Source organism: Saimiri boliviensis, chromosome 20 (assembly GCF_048565385.1).
Source record: "Saimiri boliviensis isolate mSaiBol1 chromosome 20, mSaiBol1.pri, whole genome shotgun sequence".
Taxonomy (NCBI): Eukaryota; Metazoa; Chordata; class Mammalia; order Primates; family Cebidae; genus Saimiri; species Saimiri boliviensis.
Genome location: NC_133468.1, coordinates 31220932 through 31241190, shown reverse-complemented (window position 1 = coordinate 31241190; position 20259 = coordinate 31220932). Strand labels below are relative to the sequence as shown.

The 20259-nt window shown below is 52.7% G+C and overlaps 3 protein-coding genes and 1 long non-coding RNA gene across 8 annotated transcripts; 2 read left to right on the top strand and 2 right to left on the bottom strand.

The window, feature by feature from the left end:
* Window positions 1–5: 5 nt before the first annotated feature.
* GAL3ST4 (galactose-3-O-sulfotransferase 4) lies at window positions 6–9735 on the top strand. Of its 3 annotated transcripts, none has more exons than XM_003934205.3 (4): window positions 6–91; window positions 1347–1659; window positions 1834–2119; window positions 8039–9735. In XM_003934205.3, exons 2-4 carry the CDS (start codon window positions 1535–1537, stop codon window positions 9068–9070), a joined length of 1443 nt encoding a protein of 480 aa, XP_003934254.1. In that variant the 5' UTR covers window positions 6–91; window positions 1347–1534; the 3' UTR covers window positions 9071–9735. The 3 variants fall into 3 exon arrangements, with proteins under 3 accessions (XP_003934254.1, XP_010343036.1, XP_010343035.1); XM_010344734.2 differs by lacking the exon at window positions 6–91 and adding an exon at window positions 107–177; XM_010344733.2 differs by lacking the exon at window positions 6–91 and adding an exon at window positions 217–462.
* Window positions 7105–10296, bottom strand: LOC141582482 (uncharacterized). Its single transcript, XR_012515338.1, has 3 exons — window positions 10126–10296; window positions 9469–9585; window positions 7105–7777 (listed from the first exon to the last, which is right to left on the bottom strand). It is a non-coding gene; the product is annotated as an uncharacterized LOC141582482 (long non-coding RNA).
* TRAPPC14 (trafficking protein particle complex subunit 14) lies at window positions 10264–14599 on the top strand. Of its 2 annotated transcripts, none has more exons than XM_074390621.1 (11): window positions 10264–10400; window positions 11051–11146; window positions 11228–11357; window positions 11530–11616; window positions 11774–11894; window positions 11996–12143; window positions 12271–12353; window positions 12438–12601; window positions 13172–13326; window positions 13542–13735; window positions 13833–14599. In XM_074390621.1, the coding sequence occupies exons 5-11, from the start codon at window positions 11857–11859 to the stop codon at window positions 13984–13986; spliced, it is 936 nt and encodes a 311-aa protein (XP_074246722.1). In that variant the 5' UTR covers window positions 10264–10400; window positions 11051–11146; window positions 11228–11357; window positions 11530–11616; window positions 11774–11856; the 3' UTR covers window positions 13987–14599. The 2 variants fall into 2 exon arrangements, with proteins under 2 accessions (XP_074246722.1, XP_003934249.1); XM_003934200.4 differs by having other exon boundaries at window positions 10266–10900.
* On the bottom strand, window positions 14492–18734 carry LAMTOR4 (late endosomal/lysosomal adaptor, MAPK and MTOR activator 4). 2 transcript variants are annotated; one of them, XM_039460676.2, is made up of 4 exons: window positions 18626–18734; window positions 18018–18098; window positions 15812–15929; window positions 14492–15481 (listed from the first exon to the last, which is right to left on the bottom strand). In XM_039460676.2, the coding sequence occupies exons 1-4, from the start codon at window positions 18626–18628 to the stop codon at window positions 15435–15437; spliced, it is 249 nt and encodes an 82-aa protein (XP_039316610.1). In that variant the 5' UTR covers window positions 18629–18734; the 3' UTR covers window positions 14492–15434. The 2 variants fall into 2 exon arrangements, with proteins under 2 accessions (XP_039316610.1, XP_003934257.1); XM_003934208.4 differs by having other exon boundaries at window positions 14492–15464.
* Between the last annotated feature and the right edge of the window lie 1525 nt (window positions 18735–20259).

The following is a 20259-nucleotide window of genomic DNA, read 5'->3' as shown; positions in this document are numbered from 1 at the left end:
GGGAAAGTTGAGCTGAGCCAAGAGTCGGGCGGTGGCTGGGGAGGGCAGGAGGGCCCAGCCCGATTTCCCTTGCTGTTCCCCTTGTGGCCTGGTGAGTGGGAAATGAAACCAAAGATAGGACCAGTGGAGGGGCCCTCTAATCTATGGAAGAAGACATGAGGGGTTCATGGGATTCCGGTGGGGGCAACTGACTGGGCAATCACCAAAGCTGGAGAGGACAGAAGGCTGGGTGGGATCTCCAGTCATGGGAAGGGAGAGATAGAGGGAAGGAAATGAAGAACTCTGGATAGGGGAAACGAGGCTGGACCTTAGGGGCTGTGATTGGGGAGGAAATTGGGGAGTGATGCCAGAAGGGGCAGGTCTCTGGGAGTAAAAGTGTGGCTTCTCTCTGCCTGGGGTTACCCCTGGCTCGTCGGAGCTGGGGGCTGTCCTGGCTTGTTGGAGGGGCCGTGGTTCCTGATCGTGAGTTGTAATCTGAAGGGGTGGGGCCGGACTCCGGGTCGATTAGGAAGCTGGGGCTTGAGAAGGAACTCCGCAATTAGTGTTTGTGTCTTTCTCCGTATCTTTCTGTCAGTCTCTTCTCTCTCTCTCTCTCTGTCTCTCTCTCTCCCTCCCTCCCCCTCTGCAGCCCCACCCTTTCAATCTCCTCTGAATGCACTAAGGTTGGAAAGTGTAATGGGGGGTAAGTCCAGGGATCTGGGCTTCATAAGTAGCCATACATCTCCCCCAGCCCCTGTCGCATGCGGGGGTCTGCCCATGCTGAGAAAGAAGAAAAACACGTGCCGGAGTTTATAACACAATGGCCCGTTGCAAACCCACTCCTGGAAGTCTAACCTCCCTTCCTCCTTCCTGGGTTCATCCACCTGTGTCCTCCCTTCCTCCTGCCTGGGTTCATCCACCTGTGTCCTCCCATCCTCCTGCCTGGGTTCATCCACCTCTGATCCTCACTCCCTTTGTTTGGCTTCCCTTCCTGGCCCTGGGATAAGGTTCTTAATCCCCATCTGTGACAGCCAGAGAGGCCCAGTGTCAGGACCATGATCTGACCTGAGTGTCTTAATGAGCTGATTGGTCTGATCTCTCTCTTGCTGGCTATTTCATTCATAATCTGGGTTGTTGTTTTTTTTCTCTCTCTCCTTCCCTTCTAAGTCCCCGAGGATCAGGGACAGCTGTAGGTGGGGAGCTGGGGGAAGTGGAGATAAGAAAATGATAGAGCAGAGGGAGTAGTTGTGGGGCCACTTCAAAAGTCTGGGTGTAGACAGCATCCCCAGCCACTCCCCTTCCCTGAACCAGGTCTCCTCTGCCTCTCTCCTTAGACTCCCCTTCTTCCCCCGTCATTTCCCTTCTAGACGCTGACAGAGGCAAAAATCTGCTAACTCAGGGGGCAGACTCAACCAAGACTGTGAGCAGGCCTGGGGAATGACCCCCCGATCTCCAACCGGCGCCTTCCACGGCTGCACGGCTGTCTCCAGCTGTCTCTGCCCCTGTTTCTGGCCCTAGCTCCATCCCTTTCTCACTTCACCCTTCCCTGTACCACATGGGCTCTCTGTCTCCTGCCAGGACGCTGCGGCTCTGGGGACCTCGGAGCCTGGGGGTGGCTCTGGGAGTCTTCATGACCATTGGCTTTGTGCTCCAGCTCTTGGGAGGGCCCTTCCACAGGAGGTGAGTTCCTACTTTGCCCCAACTCCCTCTAGATGCCCCAAGCTTGCTCTTCCCCATCCCACCTGGGGCTGGTGACTCTTGGGGACTCAGAAGCCTCCATGCCCTCTGCCCCTTCTACCCAAGAAGCCCATTTGCTGCTGAGGGACAGAAGACTCCCCCTCCATCTCTTTCCAGGCTACAGCCCTTGGCCCCATCCCTACGACCAGCCTTTCTGTCCTGCCCTCCCCGGCAGCGACTGGTGTTCCTGAAGACGCATAAATCTGGAAGCAGCTCTGTGCTGAGCCTGCTTCACCGCTACGGGGACCGGCACGGACTGCGCTTTGCCCTCCCCGCCCGCTACCAGTTTGGCTACCCAAGGCTCTTCCAGGCCTCGAGGGTAAAAGGCTACCGCCCCCAGGGTGGAGGCACCCAGCTCCCCTTCGACATCCTCTGTCACCACATGAGGTTCAACCTAAAAGAGGTAAGGAGTGTCACAGGGGTGGGAGGGACCAGAAAGAGATGTGATCAGGCCTGGGGCTGACACTACCAAGAGAGGGGACCCAGACCTGGGGGATCCCCAGGCACCATTTTACTCTAAATTTGGACATGGGGGCCACAAAGGTGGGGTTTCCTGCCACCCTCTCTACAGGTGTCCCTTCCCCCATAGTTTCTGGGAGCCCGAGTCCTCCTTTCACCCTGGTGCTTACTTCAGTCTCTCTCTTTCACCACTGTATTTCCCTGGCGTCAGTGCCCTGCCAACTCTGCCCCCAACTCTCCCTCCAGGTGCACCTTACCCTTCTTTTTTTTTTTTTTTTTTTTTTGGAAAACATCTTGTTCTATCACCTAGGCTGAAGTGCAGTGGCACAATCATAGCTCACTGCAGCCTTGACTTCCCAGGCTCAAGTGATCCTCTCACCTCAGCCTCCTGAGTAGCTGGGGCTAAGGCATGCACTACCATACATGGCTACTTTTTAATTTTTTGTAGACACAGGGTCTTGCTTTGTTGCCCAGGCTGATCTCAAACTCCTGGGCTTAAATAAATAAATAAATATTCCTGGGCTCAAGTGATCTGCTTACCTTGGCCTCCCAAAGGGTTGGGATTATGGGAGTGAGCCACCTTGGCCAGCTTTTGTGCGTGCGTGCGTGTGTGTGTGTGTGTGAGAAAGGGTCTCTCACTCTGTCATCCAGGCTGGAATGCAGTGGTGCAATTATAGCTCACTGCAACCTCAAACTCCTGGACTCAAGCGATCTTCCCACCTCAGCCTCCCAAGTAGCTGGGACTATAGGTGCATGCCACCACACCCGGCTAATTTTTAAAATTTTTTTGTAGAGATGGGGTCTCACTAATGTTGCCCAGGCTGGCCTCAAATGATCCTCCATCTCAGACTTACAAGTAACTATGATTACACACCCCCCTTCCCTTTCTTAGCTTCCCTTCCACTGTCACACCAATGCTCCAGCTCCCCCACTGCTTTCTGACTTGTCTTCTTCAACCCCCTCACATGTCTGGCATTTTCAATGATCAGCTGTATGTTTAGCTCAGGGCTAAGCACAGCAGAATAGCTGGGTGGAAGCCCAGTCCTGACCCCCAGGAGCCTCTGTTCTAATAGTGGAGACAAGAACATACATAGTCACATACTCAGACACACACAGGAAACTGAGGCTCCTGCAGGAAGAAAATCAATGTGTAATTGAAACATATAGGGAAGAAATTAAACCTGACTGAATATTTACTGGTGCTGAGTACTAAACTTCCTATCACCTTGCCAGGAAGGCATTTTAAGTGTCTCCATTACACATATGAGGAGTTTGAGTCTCAGAGAGCTGAAGTGACTTTCACAGATAGAAAAATGGCACCCTACTGAATAAATGTGGAGAAAAAAAAAGAAAGAAAGAAAAAAGAAAAATGGCACCCACTAGGCACAGTGGCTTACCCCTATAATCCCAGCACTTTAGGAGGCCGAGACGGAGGATCACTTTAGCCTGCGGTTTGAGACCAGCCTGGGCAACACGTGCATGTGTGTGTATCTGGAATGGTGAGAAGGGTATTCACCAAAGGGGTGAGGCTTTCTGGAGAGGGGGTTTTATTTTACTTTCTTATTTAATTTAATTAATTTATTTATTCAGAGACAGAGTCCTGCGCTTTTCCCCTGGCTGAAGTGTAGTGGCATGATCTTGGCTCACTGCAACCTCCACCTCCTAGGTTCAAGCAATTCTCATGCCTCCCAAGTAGCTGGGACTACAGGCCTGTGCCACTACACCTGGCGAATTTTTGTACTTTTAGGAGAGATGGGATTTCGCCATGTTGACCCGGTTGGTCTTGAACTCCTGATCTCTAGTAATCCGCCCGCCCTCGTCTTCCCAAAGTGCTGGGATTACAGGTGTGAGCCACAGTGCCCAGCTGAGAGTGGGGATTTTAAAGGAAAAGATGGATATGGCTGTGTCATGGAGAACATCAGGCATTCTTACAGGGAGCAAATCAGCAGCAAGGACATGGTGGGGTGCATGTGTGTGTGCATGTAAGAGGGAGAATGTCTGTTCTGGGGGTAGAACTTCGGCAGGGGCTGCAAAGTCACCCTTGCCGAAGCTAGAGCTGGAGACAGCAGCTGAGGACATGGGCATGCTCTAATGGGCAACCTAAAGGCCACTGTTAGAAGTAAGGCAGTGACAGTGACCTTTGAGGTAGGTTTCTCCAGAGGCTAGGGTGATGGCCTTCACTGATACCACCATTCATTGACTACCTACTGTGTTCCGGACACTTGCGCATTCGTCCAGGTGTTACCCAGTTACATAGATTTCTAGATGGAGGAATGAAGGTTCTGAGACGTTCGATAACCCACCCAAGGTCACAGAATTAGTAAATGGCAGAGTGGGATTTTATTCCAGGTCCATCAGATGCCAAAGACTGTTTTCTTCAGTTTCTCCTCTGCTTTCAAAGAGACCTACAAGGCCAGGCATGGTGGCTCATGCCTGTGATCCGAGTGCTTTAGGATGCTGAGGTGGGAGGATGACTTGAGCCCAGGAGTTCGAGGCCAATCTGGGCAACATAGCAAGTCCCTGTCTCTATAAAAAAAATTAAAAATTAACAGGGCATGTTGGTGTGCACCTATAGTCCCAGCTACTCAGGAGGACTATACTAGGTTGGGGAATCCCTTGAGCCCAGGAGTTTTTAAGGCTTCAATGAGCTATGATATGCTGCCTAGATGACAGAGCAAGGAGACAGTCTCTCCAAAAAAAAGAAGAAAATAAACAATCAGACGCTAAAATACTTATTTCCCATTTCCACCCCCGACCCACCCCCCCCAAAAAAAAAAGAGAGAGAGAGTTCACAGGCTGTTGTTCAGGTGTGCCATATTTGCAGAGCCGATTGAAGAACACCATGGCAGAGAGAAGTCAGATTCAATAATGGAAGTCATTTTTGGAGGCAGAAACCCTTCAAGGAGTCCAGGAGCTAGGTTCTGACCTGCTTCAGCCTGCAGGGCCACATTAGGGTGTGGTGCAGCCTGATCTCCACCTTCCTTCTTGCAGAGCAACAGAATCACATGTCCCAGTCCCCAGAGCAGCATCCTACCAGGCAGCTGTGGCTTCCCAGGGCCTTGGCTCAGGGTGTATTTTGCCCTCTGGGATGCCCAGGACTCCCTGAAGTGTTTTACCATTCAATCCCCTGAAGTCTCCAACCATTCTGGGCCTGGCCTATCCACCTGCTGCCTATGTCCCAGATGGCATTATAGTTGCTCCTTCTCACTCTTTGCTGCCAGTGATGCCCCTCCTATGGCCTGAGGAGGCTAGGGCCAGTTCCCTTCCTGGAGCTATGACCAACAGCCCCAGGGCAGGCACTCAATAGGTTTTTGCTGGAGAAATGAGTACAAAGGTTGGTTCCTAGAGGTTTTACTGACTAAGGCAGACAGAAATGCCCAAGGAAATTAACGTTCTCCAGGAGTTTCCTATGCTCTAGGTTTCCTTCCCTCCCTTCTCTTTTTTCTTTTCTTTTTCCCCGTCCTTTCCCTCCTCTCTCTTCCCCTCCCCTCTCTTCCTTTGTCCTTCCCCTCCCTCCCCCTCCATCCGCTCCCTTCCTCTCTCCTCTTCTCCTCCCCTCCCTTTCCTTCCTTCCTTTCTTCTTCCCTTCCTTCTCCTTCCTTTCCTCCCTTCTTCTCTCTCTCTTGTGCGCACGCACTCCTCTTTCCTTCCTTTTTTTTTTTTTTGAGAAGTAGTCTCACTCTGTCACCCAGGCTGGAGTACAGTCATGCAAACTCTATCACCCAGGTTCAAGCGATTCTCCTGCCTCAGCCTCCTGAGTAGCTGGGATTACAGGTGCCCGCCACTGCACCCAGCTTATTTTTTGTAATTTTAGTAGAGACAAGTTTTCACCATCATGGCCAGTCTGGTCTTGAACTCCTGACCTCATGATCCACCCACCTTGGCCTCCCAAAGTGCTGGGATTACAGGTGTGAGCCACCGCCACCAGTCCTTTTCTTTCAAGGCAGGGTCCTGCTGCGTTACTCAGGCATGTCTTAAAATTCTGGGCTCAAGCGATCCTGCACCTCAGCCTCTAGAGTAGCTGGGACTACAGGTGTATGCCAGGATGTCCTAACTTATTTTTAAGTTCTGGGATACATGTGCAGAACATGCAGGTTTGTTACATAGGTATACATGTGCCACGGTGGTTTGCTGCACCTATCAACTCGTCATCTAGGTTTTAAGCCTTGCATGCATTAGGTATTCGTCCTAATGCTCTCCTTCCCCTTGCCCCCAACCCCCTGACAGGACCAGGTGTGTTGTTCCCCTCCCTGTGTCCATGTGTTCTCATTGTTCAACACTCACTTATGAGTGAGAACATGTGGTGTTTGGTTTTCTGTTCCTGCGTTAGTTTGCTGAGAATGATGGCTTCCAGCTTCATCCATGTACCTGCAAAGGACGTGATCTCATTCTTTTTTACAACTGCATAGTATTCCATAGTGTATATGTGCCACATTTTCTTTATCCAGTCTATCATTGATTGCCCTGCTAATGTTTTTAGTTTTATTTTTGTAGAGACAGGGTCTCAATATGTTGCCCAGGGTGGCCTCAGCAACATAGTAATGCTCAAGCCATCCTCCTGCCTCAGCCTCCTGAGTAGCTGGGACTACAGGCACACACCATATGCCTGGCTCTGTGCTCCAGGTTTCTTTGTATGTTTTATCTCATGTATCTTTCATAATCACTTGAGAAAGTATGATTATCCTCATTTTGCAGATAAGCAGGTTGAATCTCAGAGATGTTAAGTAACTTGCCACGCAGCAAGTGATGGAAGCTGGGGATTCCTAGCAGAGCTGGGAGAAGGAGGTTTGAGGAGGCTGGATAGGTGGACACGTGGCTTGTGCATACTTATGCATGTAGGGTCCAGCCCTACCTCACAGGGTCCTGTGAGCCCCTCTCTATGGGTATGGAGACGAGAAACTGTGGAAATAAAAGACATAAGACACCAAGAAAGAGAAAACAGAATTTGGGCCCAAGGGTCCACTGCCAACCAAAGTACAGAGTCTGGCAGTGGCCCCGAGTGCCTGGACGCCCTGATTTTATTGAGTACAAAGCAGGGAGCAGGGTGGGTAGGGCCAGGCATTGGTGGTCAGTGATAGGATCATGTAAATCACATGTCTTGGAGATAGGTGCCTGGGACTTTCAAGTAACCAAGTCGAGGAGAAAACTTAATGCATCAGCACTTTTCGCATACTTGTCAAAAATATCAAGGGCATTAAGATTTATGTTACCATTACTAATTCTTATCTTCTAAGAAAAAGAGGAACCAGGTACAGAAGCAGAACATGAAGGTAGACATGAGACATGACCACTGAAGCACAGCATCACATAGAGACAATTAAGCCCCCCGGATGTCTGTGGGTTTCCCTGACAGCCATCAGGCCTACCACAAGAGCTTGGAGAGTGGAGTTTTCTCCTAAGTCTCCCAGGAAGGAGATGTCTTGGCCATTTTGGACGTCTCCTTCCCTAGCTGGCTAAACAGTGGGCGCTTTCCCAGCACTAACACTGCGACACAGCCGAGGCGCCCTCCAGCAGCCCTTATGCAGTCATGACAGAGGACTTAGAGCATCTTGCCTCAGGGTCACCTCCTTCCCAATGCCACTTCAGTTCCACACTTCATGACCTGAGAATCATTAGTAAAATTAAAAGCTTATTCTAAGTATATATATATCTTTATGATTACATGTGAATAACCCTAAATGATTATATATGATTATACATAGGAATAACTATGTGCTTATATTTCTAATTCTTTTCTAATTCAGTATTCATATGGGAGCAGGCTGAGGTTTCAGACCTTTGCCTCGGCACTTGCCGGGTTCCCCCCGACATATGCATACCTGCTCCCCAGCCCAGTTCTCTGTCTGTCTTCTCTCCTCTGCAGGTACTTCAGGTCATGCCTTCTGACAGCTTCTTTTTTTCCATTGTCCGTGACCCAGCAGCTCTGGCTCGCTCTGCCTTCTCCTACTATAAATCCACCTCATCAGCCTTCCGCAAGTCACCATCCTTGGCTGCCTTCCTGGCCAATCCTCGAGCCTTCTACAGGCCTGGGGCCCATGGGGACCACTACGCTCGCAACTTACTATGGTTTGACTTTGGCCTCCCCATTCCCCCAGAGATGAGGGCCATGAGCAGGAATCTTCATCCCCCCAGAGACCCCAATGCCCCAGAGCTGCAGGTCTTGCCCTCTGGTGCTGGCCCTCGAGCGCAAGCCCTCAATCCCAATGCCCTCATCCATCCTGTTTCCACTGTTGCTGATCATGGCAGCCAGATATCAAGCCCTGCCTCTTTCGATATAGGGTCTTCATCCTTTATTCAGTGGAGTCTGGCCTGGCTGGACTCTGTCTTTGACCTGGTAATGGTGGCTGAGTACTTTGATGAGTCATTGGTTCTGCTGGCAGACGCCCTGTGTTGGGGTCTGGATGATGTGGTGGGCTTCATGCATAATGCCCAGGCTGGACGTGAGCAGGGCCTCAGCACTGTCAGCAACAGTGGACTGACTGCAGAGGACCAGCAGCTGACAGCACGGGCCCGAGCCTGGAACAACCTGGACTGGGCTCTCTATGTCCACTTCAACCGCAGTCTCTGGGCACGGATAGAGAAATATGGCCAGCGTCGGCTGCAGACAGCTGTGGCTGAGCTCCGGGCTCGCCGAGAGGCCCTGGCCAAACACTGTCTGGTAGGGGGTGAGGCTTCTGACCCCAAATACATCACTGATCGCCGGTTCCGCCCCTTCCAGTTTGGGTCAGCTAAGGTTTTGGGCTATATACTTCGGAGTGGATTGAGCCCCCAAGACCAAGAGGAGTGTGAGCGCCTGGCTACCCCTGAGCTCCAGTACAAGGACAAGCTGGATGCCAAGCAGTTTCCCCCGACCATATCACCGCCCCTCAAGACTTCAAGGCCACTCTCCCCATAGACATCAGACTACAGATTTACATGGAAAAGCACCCATGTTTGAAGGGCACATGGGATGAGTTGGGGGGGGCAGCAAGATGCCACTTCTGCATCTCTCAGAAGGGATGGGGCTTCGATGGGCTCCCAGCAGTGCTTCCCTCCTCCACTCATTTTGCCCCTTTCTTTATTTTATTTTATTTTATTTTTTTGAGACAGAGTCTTGCTCTGTCCCCCAGACTTGAGTGCAGTGGCACGATCTCGGCTCACTGCAACCTCTGCCTCCCAGATTCAAGCGATTCTCCTGCCTCAGCCTCCCAAGTAGCGGCATTACAGGTACATGCCACCACACCCAGCTAATTTTTATATTTTTAGTAAAGACAGGGTTCAACATGTTGGTCAGGCTGATCTCGAACTCCTCACCTCAGGTGATCCACATGGCTCTGCCTCCCATAGTGCTGAGATTACAGGCTTGAGCCACCACACCGGCCTCCGCTTCCCCTTTCCTGCCCCAAGGCAGATCCACATCACCAAAGCTCCCTAGAGGGGCAAAAGATGGAGTGAGCCACAGAAAGTTTGGTGCATGGTGAGTTGGAATAATACGTCAATTTCTCTACCAAATATTTGTTACTGGACTGTTCATTTCACTCTGAAATGTTTGCTGAATGAATAAATAATTTGAAACTTCTACTTGATTTATGGAGGGTAAAAAGGGGAGGGATGGAGAATCTTCCTGGGAAAGGTGGGGTTGGAAGGGGTCTTTTTTTTTTTTTTTTTTTTTGAGACACGATCTCACTCTGTCACCCAGGCTGCAGTCCAGTGTCCCAATCATAGCTCACTACAGCTTCAAACTCCTGGGCTCAAAAGAGCCTCCTGTGTAGGCCTCCTAAGTAGCTGGGATTACAGGTGCGCGCTACCGCGCCTGGATAATTTTTACATTTTTTGCAGAGAGGAGGTCTTGTTATGTTGGCCAGACTGGTCTCAAACTCCTGACCTCAAGCGATCCTCCCGCCTCGGCCTCCCACAGTGCTGGGATTACAGGCGTGAGCCACCCCGCCCGTCCGACACGGTACTTCTTACATTTCTTCTCCAAGAAGTTTGGCGGCAACCCCAGCTTGTATTCTTGCTCTCCGTCTCAGCACAGCCGGACCCCGCCCCCTCCTCCAAGGTCCGGGCACCCGCCGAGTTTGGGGACTTGGCGGCCACGCCCCCTCCCTTCCGCTTCCGGTTTATCTCGAGTCATTCGGCTCCGTACTCCGGTTCCGGCGCCGGCGGGTCTCGGTTCCGGGTTCGTTGCCCGGGTGCCGGGACCGGGCGGGTCTCTCAGGCCGCCCAGCCACGCGCAGCAGCCCGAGGTGTCGGGGCCCTCTGGACCCACCCTAGCGGGCCCCGCCGGAGAGCAGCCTCCGGCCCGGGCTCCCGGTTGCGCCGTCCTCGCCGCCCCATGGAGTCTCAGTGCGACTACTCCATGTACTTCCCGGCCGTGCCGCTGCCGCCGCGCGCGGAACTAGCAGGGGACCCGGGCCGGTACCGGGCGCTGCCCAGGCGCAACCATCTGTATTTGGGGGAGACTGTCCGCTTCCTGCTGGTGTTGCGCTGCCGAGGCGGCGCGGGGTCCGGCGCCGGGGGCGGCCCGGGCTTGGGCTCCCGAGGGGCCTGGACAGAACTGGCAACCGCCCTGGCTGCCCTGGCCTCGGTCAGCGCCGGAGGCGGGATGCCGGGGGGCGGAGGCGCCGGCGACCAGGATTCGGAGCCCCCAGGGGGAGGGGATCCTGGGGGGGGTGGTTTGTTCCGAGGCTGCAGCCCCCTTCTCACTCACGGCCCGGGCCCTGCTACCTCAGGGGGAGCGACCACGGTGAGGAGCTTCGGGGGACCCGGCACAGGGCGGAGGGGCGGTTTGCTGGGGGCCTGAGGCAGGAGGCAGATAACCTGCAGGTCTTAAAGGGAAAGGCTGCAGGCTGCCTCTGACTAGCTCCTGACCTCTTCACCCCTTTCCCAACCCCAGCTGCCTGTGGAGGAACCGATTGTGTCCACAGATGAGGTCATCTTCCCACTCACCGTTTCACTGGATAGACTGCCCCCAGGGACACCTAAAGCCAAGGTAAGATGAGCAAGGGGTGGAGCTGTTGTCCCAATTCAGATACCTTTCCCGGGCTCAGCCATCTGTCTCTCCTCTTGACAGATTGTAGTGACTGTGTGGAAGCGGGAGGTTGAGGCACCAGAGGTCAGAGATCAAGGCTACCTGCGATTGCTGCAAACCCGATCTCCTGGGGAGACCTTCCGGGGCGAGCAGAGCGCTTTCAAGGCCCAAGGTGGGGAGGAGAGCGCAGAGACGAAGGGCTAGAGTCTGGGAATTGGAGGACAGAGGGGAGGAGTCACACTGGAAAGTGGCTAATGGGCTCTGAGAAGAGGAAGGTGAGAACTCTCGGTTAGAGGTGAGGTCAGCCCCCAGACCATCAATTCTTGACACACCTCCTCCCTCAGTGAGCACGCTGCTGACTCTGCTGCCCCCTCCGGTTCTGAGATGCCGGCAGTTCACTGTGGCTGGAAAACACTTGACCGTGCTCAAGGGTAAGCAAGTCGGCCGGCTGCAGCCTCCGGAAGCAGTAAGGGAACTGATTGGATGCAGTTCCTCAGGGCAGGCTGGTGGCGTAGGTCTGGTTTTTTCTGGGTAAAGGTGGGGCCTGAGGGTCTAGCTATTCTGAACCGAGCTGGTCCTCTCCAACAGTGCTGAACAGTTCCTCCCAGGAGGAAATCTCCATCTGGGATATCCGAATCCTCCCCAACTTCAATGCCAGTTATCTACCTGTCATGCCCGATGGCTCTGTGCTGCTGGTCGACAATGTCTGGTGAGGTCCTGGGAGGCGTGAGGCTGTGAAGTGGTGGGGATGGCATCAGGGGCCAAGCTCTGCCATGGGGAGACCATGCCCTGTCCTCTTTTCTGAGCTAGTCACCAGTCTGGGGAAGTCTCTATGGGCTCCTTCTGCCGACTACCCGGCACCTCTGGCTGCTTCCCCTGCCCACTAAATGCCCTGGAGGAACACAACTTCCTGTTTCAGCTGAGAGGGGGTGAGCAGCCCCCTCCAGGGGCCAAGGAGGTGAGTATAAGGGGCTAGTGTCTTCAAGGAAAAGGGATAAAGCAGTGGGAGGGAAAGACCAGCTGGCTGACTCAAGATGGGAGGGGTACTTTAATGCCCGCGCCAACCCCCTTTGTCCCTCCCGAAGGGCCTGGAAGTTCCCCTGATTGCTGTGGTTCAGTGGTCCACCCCGAAGCTGCCGTTCACTCAGAGCATCTATACACACTACCGGTAAGTGTGGATCCTGGAGGAACCATGCCATTCACCTTTGTGGCCTGACACACACAGCCAGCAGCCCTCTCTCACCACTCCTAGCCTGCCCAGTGTCCGCCTAGATCGCCCGTGTTTCGTGATGACCGCTTCTTGTGAGTCCCCTGTTCAGACCTACGAGCGTTTCACTGTCACCTATACGCTGCTCAATAATCTCCAAGACTTCCTTGCTGTGAGGCTCGTGTGGACCCCGGAGCACGCACAGGCTGGTAGGTCAGCTGCCAGGCGGGGATCTGGTCCCCAGGGAGGGGAGGGAAAAGAAAAAAGCCTAGGAGGCAGGCAATGAAAAGAGCCACACTTGGTGCCAGTCCTACCACAGGAGGCGACTCGTGGCAGGCAGCTTCCACCCTGTACCCGGGTGGTCTCTGCAGTGTCCCAAATGGAGAGTTTAGAGAGGCAGTGGGGCAGAGTGACTTTCAGGGCATGGACACTAGAGCTTTACTCACTGTTGTGAGCTCTACTTCTCTCCTTTACTAGTTGTGTGACCTTGAGTAAGTTACTTAACCTCTCTGGGCCTCAGAGTCCTCACCTCTAAAATAGAGCGACTCATATCTCATGGGACTGTCAGGCAGATACTGAGTTAATATACATGATGTGCTTAGGACAGACCCTTCACACAGTAAGTATTAGCCATTGTTATCTACAATATGCACAAAAGATAACGTTTGCTCAGTTTACTCTACAGAGTGGCTTTGAGGATCAGATGAGACTGTGCTGGCGAAGGCCCTGTGGGAATGAGGAACGCTGTAGTGTTTGCTGGTCCCTGTTTCTGCCCCCAGGAAAGCAGCTGTGTGAGGAGGAGCGCCGGGCCATGCAGGCCGCCCTGGACTCCATCGTCTGCCACACGCCCCTCAACAACCTCGGCTTTTCCCGGAAGGGCAGTGCGCTCACCTTCAGTGTGGCCTTCCAGGCTCTGAGAACGGGGCTCTTCGAGGTGGGCTGGGGAGGATCTGGGCTGAGCGCTGAGTGGTGCAGAATGCTGGGGTGGGCAGAGGCAGGACCCTTAGATTTTGGGGATGAAATAAAAAGCCAGGCAGAGGGAAGGTGGGATTTAGATTTGACATCGGTCTGTCACTTGGGGAAGATCATTTGGAAGGAAGCCTGGGCCCTGGAAGCCGAGCTGGCATGCTGACCTGTGTTTCCCGGCAGCTGAGTCAGCACATGAAACTGAAGCTGCAGTTCACCGCCAGCGTGTCCCACCCTCCACCCGAGGCACGGCCCCTCTCCCGCAAGAGCAGCCCCAGCAGCCCTGCTGTCCGGGACTTGGTAGAGAGGCACCAGGCTAGCCTGGGCCGCTCCCAGTCCTTCTCCCACCAACAGCCTTCCCGAAGCCACCTCATGAGGTACAGAACCAGGGGATATGGCATGGGACTGGGTAGAGGCTGGGGGCAGGGAAGGTCCCGGGTCTGACCAGCACCCACAGCCTCTGCCTTCCCCTAGGTCGGGCAGTGTGATGGAGCGCAGGGCCATCACGCCCCCTGTGGCCTCTCCTGTTGGCCGCCCCCTCTACCTGCCCCCAGACAAGGCTGTGCTGTCTCTGGACAAGATTGCCAAGCGCGAGTGCAAGGTCCTGGTGGTGGAACCCGTCAAGTAGCACCATGCCAGCTCTGCTCCCTCTTATACTCCAGAGACCCAACGCCCCCAGAGGGGATCCCTGTTCCCGAGCTTTGCCTCCCCTGGGATGCCTCCCAGACGGGGGCGAAGAGGCCCGGCAGTGCTGCCTGACTGTGTCTGCTGATGAGGGATGGGGGAAGAAGCTGTGAAGTGGGCGGTCATGGCTGGGACTAAGCCACCAGTATTCCCCGAGTTCCTGTGGGGAGGGCTGGCCCCACCCCAAGCCAGGGCAGGGGTTCCCAGAGCTCCCTTGCCCCCCGCCCATGACCCTGGTTCTAAGTTTACAAACTCTCTTCCTCATTCCCATTTCATTATTTCCCATCTCTTGACATTCCCTCCCTCCATCCCTCCTGCAGGGCTGATATTAGAGGGTGGTGATGGGTAAGGGCCCCTGACAGTGACCCTCCTGTCTCGGGTTGGGGACAGAGCCAGGTGGCCTCCTTCTGCCCCTTCATGTTTACGTTTGCAGCCTGAAGCACTTTAAGTTGTTTTTCTTTTTTTTTTTTTTTTTTTTTTGTCAGTTCCTGTAACTTATTCTCCAACCATTGCTTCCAACTGAAATAAGACTATTAAATGCCTGTTCAGGAGGGAGAAGGACGACTAGTTTGTGTATGTATTGCTGGGAAGAGCAGGGGTCGCCAGGGCTCAGAGCGACTCCCTTCCCCTCCAACTTTTTTTTCTTTTTTTTTGGAGACAGTCTTGCTCTGTCGCCAGGAGACTGGAATGCAGGGGCATGATCTCGGCTCACTGCAACTTCTGCCTCCCAAGTTCAAATGATTCTTCTGCCTCAGCCTCCTGAGTAGCTGGGACTACAGGCATGTGCCACCACGCCCTGCTAATTTTTTTGCACTTTTAGTAAAGATGGGGTTTCACCATATTGGCCAGGCTAGGTTCGAACTTCTGATCTTGTGACTTGCTTAAATCCCAAAATGCTGGGATTTACAGGCATGAGCCACCACGCCCAGCAACCTCCAACTTTTTTTCTGCTTCCCAGTTTCATAGCACACAGAAGCAGCCCTGCTGCACCCAGCTTGGGCTAAGGTGCATGACTTTCTCCCCAGAAGGTGGAAGACAGACATGGGGTGTAACCACTCCAACACTAAACACACATGGCCCTGGGCTGGAGAACATCAGACTTGTGTTTATTAGGGAGGAAGGGAGGGAGCACAAAGGGAGGTCTCCTTGCCCTTGTTCTCCTTAACAGCTCAGAGTCCCCAAACCTCGGCCCTCCCAGGTAGGGGTGGGAGGTGGGCCAGCAGAGGCCCTAGTTCTAGCAGCAAGCCAAGACCAACAGCTGTGCCTCCCTCATCACAGAGGCCCAGGACCCAATCCGTTTCTCCGACCCTTGCCCTCCAGCAGCTCAGACGTCAATGGGCTCCCGACCTCGGTTCTGCCTCTTCACCACAAACACCCTCTGTCCTGACACGGTCACCAGCAGCGTGTGTTCTCCAAAGACCACTGGAGGAGAGACACACCTTCCCCCGCCCCAGGAGAGGGAAGGGAGCACAAAGTTAGTGGGTGTGACAGACTCCATAGGGCAGGGCTGTGCACAAACTGGATGGGATCAAAGCCAAAGAAATTCTGTTGTTCCAGGCTCAGAGATTTGAAGATGAGTGGCCTCTGCTAGATCTCCTTTCTCTGGCTTTCCCATTCACAATTCTGTTACAGGGCAGTCCCAAAGGGAGGAAAGTGGCCAGACGAGAGACCACAGGAGGAAATGGTGGGAGGCTAGGAGTAAGAAGAGAAGCCTCTGGAAGCAGCCCCACCTCCCAGTACCACCACCAAGGGCAGGGGCAGGGGCTCACCAGACAGGCGCTTGAAGGGCACATTCATGCCATGGTGCAGCCGGAAACCGCAGGCTGTGCTGACCAGCTCAGAGATGGCACTGGCTGCCTGCTCATCATTCTCAAGGTCCCCAGATGACTGCACACAGATGGAGGAAGGACAGGGGCGGGTATTACGGCATAGGCTCAGGAAGAAATTCTAGGCAGATTCACTTTAGCTCTCACATTTAGATTGTCACCCCCCAGCTTTGGAAAAACCAACCTGAAATCCCACTATGATGTCACGCTCTAGATGCCATCCTGTTTCCCATAATACTGGGTTTCCCTGGATGAGTGCAACTTATCTTTTTTTCTTTTTTTGAGACAGAGTCTTGCTCTGTTGCCCAGGCTGGACTGAAGTGCTGCAATCTTGGCCCACTGCAACCTCTGCCTCCTGGATTCCAGCAATTCTCCTGTCTCAAGCCTCCCGAGGAACTGAGATTACAGGCATGCACCAGCACACCACACCTGCCTAATTTTTTTTTTTTTTTTTTTTTTTTTTTTTTTTTTTTTGAGACGGAGTTTCGCTCTTGTTACCCAGGCCGGAGTGCAATGGCGCGATCTCGGCTCACCGCAACCTCCGCCTCCTGGGTTCAGGCAATTCTCCTGCCTCAGCCCTGAGTAGCTGGGATTACAGGCACGCGCCACCATGCCCAGCTAATTTTTTGTATTTTTAGTAGAGACGGGGTTTCACCATGTTGACCAGGATGGTCTCGATCTCTCAACCTCGTGATCCACCCACCTCGGCCTCCCAAAGTGCTGGGATTACAAGCTTGAGCCACCATGCCCGGCCCCACCACTGACCTCTTAATGGCTCCATCTTTTTCTCAGTCTTTACACTTGCTGCTCTGTCTGTAGAATCTCAAAAACATGCCCTTTGTCCTTGAACCCCTCCCTCTGCTGACCCCTAGAGTAAGTGATGGGACTGTGGCCTGGGCTTCCTTTTTTCTGGTGACGGTCTCAACTTCCTCTTCCTTGATAGAGGCCTCCACAAGATTTAGTTCCTTTTGCTGAACTAGCAATATATATTAACTGCTATGTTACATCAAACTCAATGTCTAAAATTGGGCCATCAAAGTTCCCCTTATCCTTATCCACTTCCTTCCCAATCTGCTTCCTTTCTTGATTTCCCCAACCTCTCTCTCTCTCTCTCTCTCTCTCTCTCTCTCTCTCTCTCTCTTTCTCTTTCGAGAAGGAGTCTCACTCTGTCATCCAGGCTGGAGTGCAGTAGTGCAATCTTGGTTCACCAAGCAATTCTGCCCCAGCCTCCCAAGTAGCTGTCCAAAAAAACCTTTCAAATTCCCATTATCTTCAAGATTAAGTTCAAATGTGTTAACCTGGCCTTGAAGATCCTTCAAAATCAGATCCTTCCCTGACCATATCCTCCTCTTCCCTCAAACCTTTCCAAATCTGTTCACCATAAACTAACCAGTTCAGATAGGTTAGTGCCAGACAGCTGTATGTCCACCTCCCCACTGTAAATACTCTCCTTTAAGTTGGGCTGAATTCCTACCTCCAGGAAAGTTAGTTACCTTGTCATAACATGTTGAATTTTTAATATCCTAGATTCCTTCAGTAGCCTTTACCACCTGCATTGTTTTCAACCCTTAACCTTAAGCTTTGTCTCTAGCTAAATCGAAAACATCTAGAGACCTAACACTCTATACAGTACTATGGAACAAAATACAAATGCCTCTTTAAGAAATACCAAATAAAGGCCAGGCATGGTGGCTCATGCTTTTAATTCCAGCACTTTGGGAGGCTGAGGTGGGTGGATCACCTGAGGTCAGAACTTCAAGACCAGCCTGGCCAACATGGTGAAACCCTGTCTCTACTAAAAATACAAAAATTGGCCACACGTGGTGGCACGTGCCCGTAGTCTCAGCTACTTGGGAGGCTGAGGCGCTTGAACCCATGAGCCAAGATCGTGCCACTGCACTCCAGCCCAGGCAACAAGAGCGAAACTCCATCGCAAATATAAATAAATAAATAAATCGCAACAGTTAGGAGACTAAGATTCCACAGACCAATTACTGAAAAGTAATTGCAAAAACTGCAAATACTTTTGCATCAACCTAATAGATGCCAGGCAGGAAACCCGGAAAAAGCCTAGAAAAGAAGGGCTAATATTAAAAGGGGTTACCGGGCTGTGTGCACTAAGGGGCCCCATCCCTTTCCCAGAACGCACCGCCAGCACTGCACCTTCACTCAGCACCAGGTAGCCGAGCTGGTCTGGGATTCGCTCCAGCCCCTGGGTCAGTGCAGAAGTCTAGTGGGTAAAGATGCAAGCAGTGAGAACATGCTAGAGGGATGGATGGCCCCCGATACCCTTCCCTGCAAATCCAAGTCTCTTGGTTGACATTAGCCCCAGGTTTTCTCATTCCCCAGCCAGGTCCGTTCCCGGCCCTCTTCCCCCTACAAGGTCCTCAATACTGATCTTCCCCAGCCTCCATCTGCCCCCACCTCTCGGCCCCCGGGCTCCCCTGGCCTTTCACACCCCACCTTCGCTACCCCGAGGGGCCTTCGCTGCCCCACTGGTTCCGGCCCCCAGACCCTCTCTCCACCTCCCGTCGTCCCCGCCCCTGCCACGCAGACTACCCGCATCCCCAGAACACCCTCCCACAGACCCTTCCCCAGCACTCCCGTCATCATCCCTCCCATCTCCATCCCCTGTCCCTTCCCAGGCGGATAGGAGGTGAGGATGGAGCGCAGGCACACGAGGGGGCACCCACAAAGATTGGGGAACAGAGACGCTGAACCCCCAGCGGGTTCTCCCGCGCATGCGTCCTCACTCACCATCGCAGTCTTAGGTGCTGGGGGAGCGCCCTACCAGATAGGTAGCTTCCGGCTTCAGCTCCGGTCACGTGCTTGCAACCGGCGGGCTCCTCCTTCTGCTTGCGTCACTGGATTTTTGCCCTGCCTCTAGCGTGAGGATTGTACCGTGGCCATGTCGTCGGATCCAACCAGCCAGTGCGAAGCGCTGCTTCCCGGAGATGCACGTTGATTGGTGGTATAAGCTCTTTAACACCCATCTACCCGCCCCTCAGGGCCTGAGCAAGAAAAAGAGGGGGAGTGTCCGCAGAGGGGAGGGGTGGGAGGGGAGCGGCTGGGAGGGGTGGGAGGCGGGTGGGGTTGAGCTTGTGCTCCTGCGCGCTGGCTGGAGCCGGGGTTCTGCCTGAGCCAGATACCAGCCAGTGTGACCACAAGCGAGTCCCTTCCTAGATTTCGCACTGGATCCAAAACCAAGGGAATAAAAGAGAATAAGGCGTAATGCATGTGAAAAGCTATTCAAGGCTGGGCTCGGTGGTTCACGCCCGTAATCTCAGCATTTTGAAAGGCCGAGGAGGACGGATCATTTTAGGGCAAGAGTTCGAGATTAGCTTGGGCAACACAGCGATACTCTCCCCAGCCCCCTGCCTCCAACAACCTCTACAAAAAGTAAAAAAAATTAACCAGGTGTGGTGGCTCACGCCAGTAATTCCTGCTACTAGGAAGGCTGACGCAGGAGAATCTCTTGAGCTCACCAGTTGGAGGGTGCAGTGAGCTATGATTGTGCCACTGCACTCCAGCCTGGGTGCCCTTTCTCTAAAAAAAAAAAAAAAAAAAAAAAAAAAAGCTATTCAAATGCCACTTTTATGCTTACTCAAGACAAGTCTTTGTTGAAGACAAGAATTTGTTCCCAAAGTGAATCCCAGATTCTATCCGGGACAATGTGATGGTGAGTAGAATCCCCAGCTAGCCAATGCATGCATCTATATATATCACACAATGTATGTAAACATAGGAAATTTTTGTTTTAAATACCTTCTAGACCTGTTGAGATATTAATCAGTGGAGGCAGTGTTAGTGAAATAATATGAAGAATTATTCTAGAAGCCTGGGCAACGTAGCAAGACCCCATTTCTAAATATTTAAAAATTAACCAGGCATGGTCGGGCACAGTGGCTCACGCTTGTAATCCGAGCACTTTAGGAAGCCGAGGCAGGTGGATCACCTGAGGTCAGGATTTCGAGACCAACCTGGCCAACATGGTGAAACACTGTCTCTACTAAAAATACAAAAATACAAAACACACACACACACACACACACACACACACACAATTTGGCGGGTGTGGTGGTACACACTTGTAATCTCAGCTACTGGGGAGGCCAAGCCAGATGAGTCCTTGAACCCAGGAGGCAGAGGTTGCAATGATCCAAGATTGTGCCATTGCTCTCCAGCTTGGGCAATAATAGTGAAACTCCGTGTCAAAAGAAAAAAAGGATTTCGATGTAATAAATTATGGTGATAGATTTCTTGATAGTGAACTATCTTTGTGTTTCTGGAATAAAATCTCCTGGAACAAACTATACTACCCATTTGTTTTACTGCTTTATTTAGAATTTTTAAAATGTATTATCATAAATGAGATTGGGATGTAGTTTTCT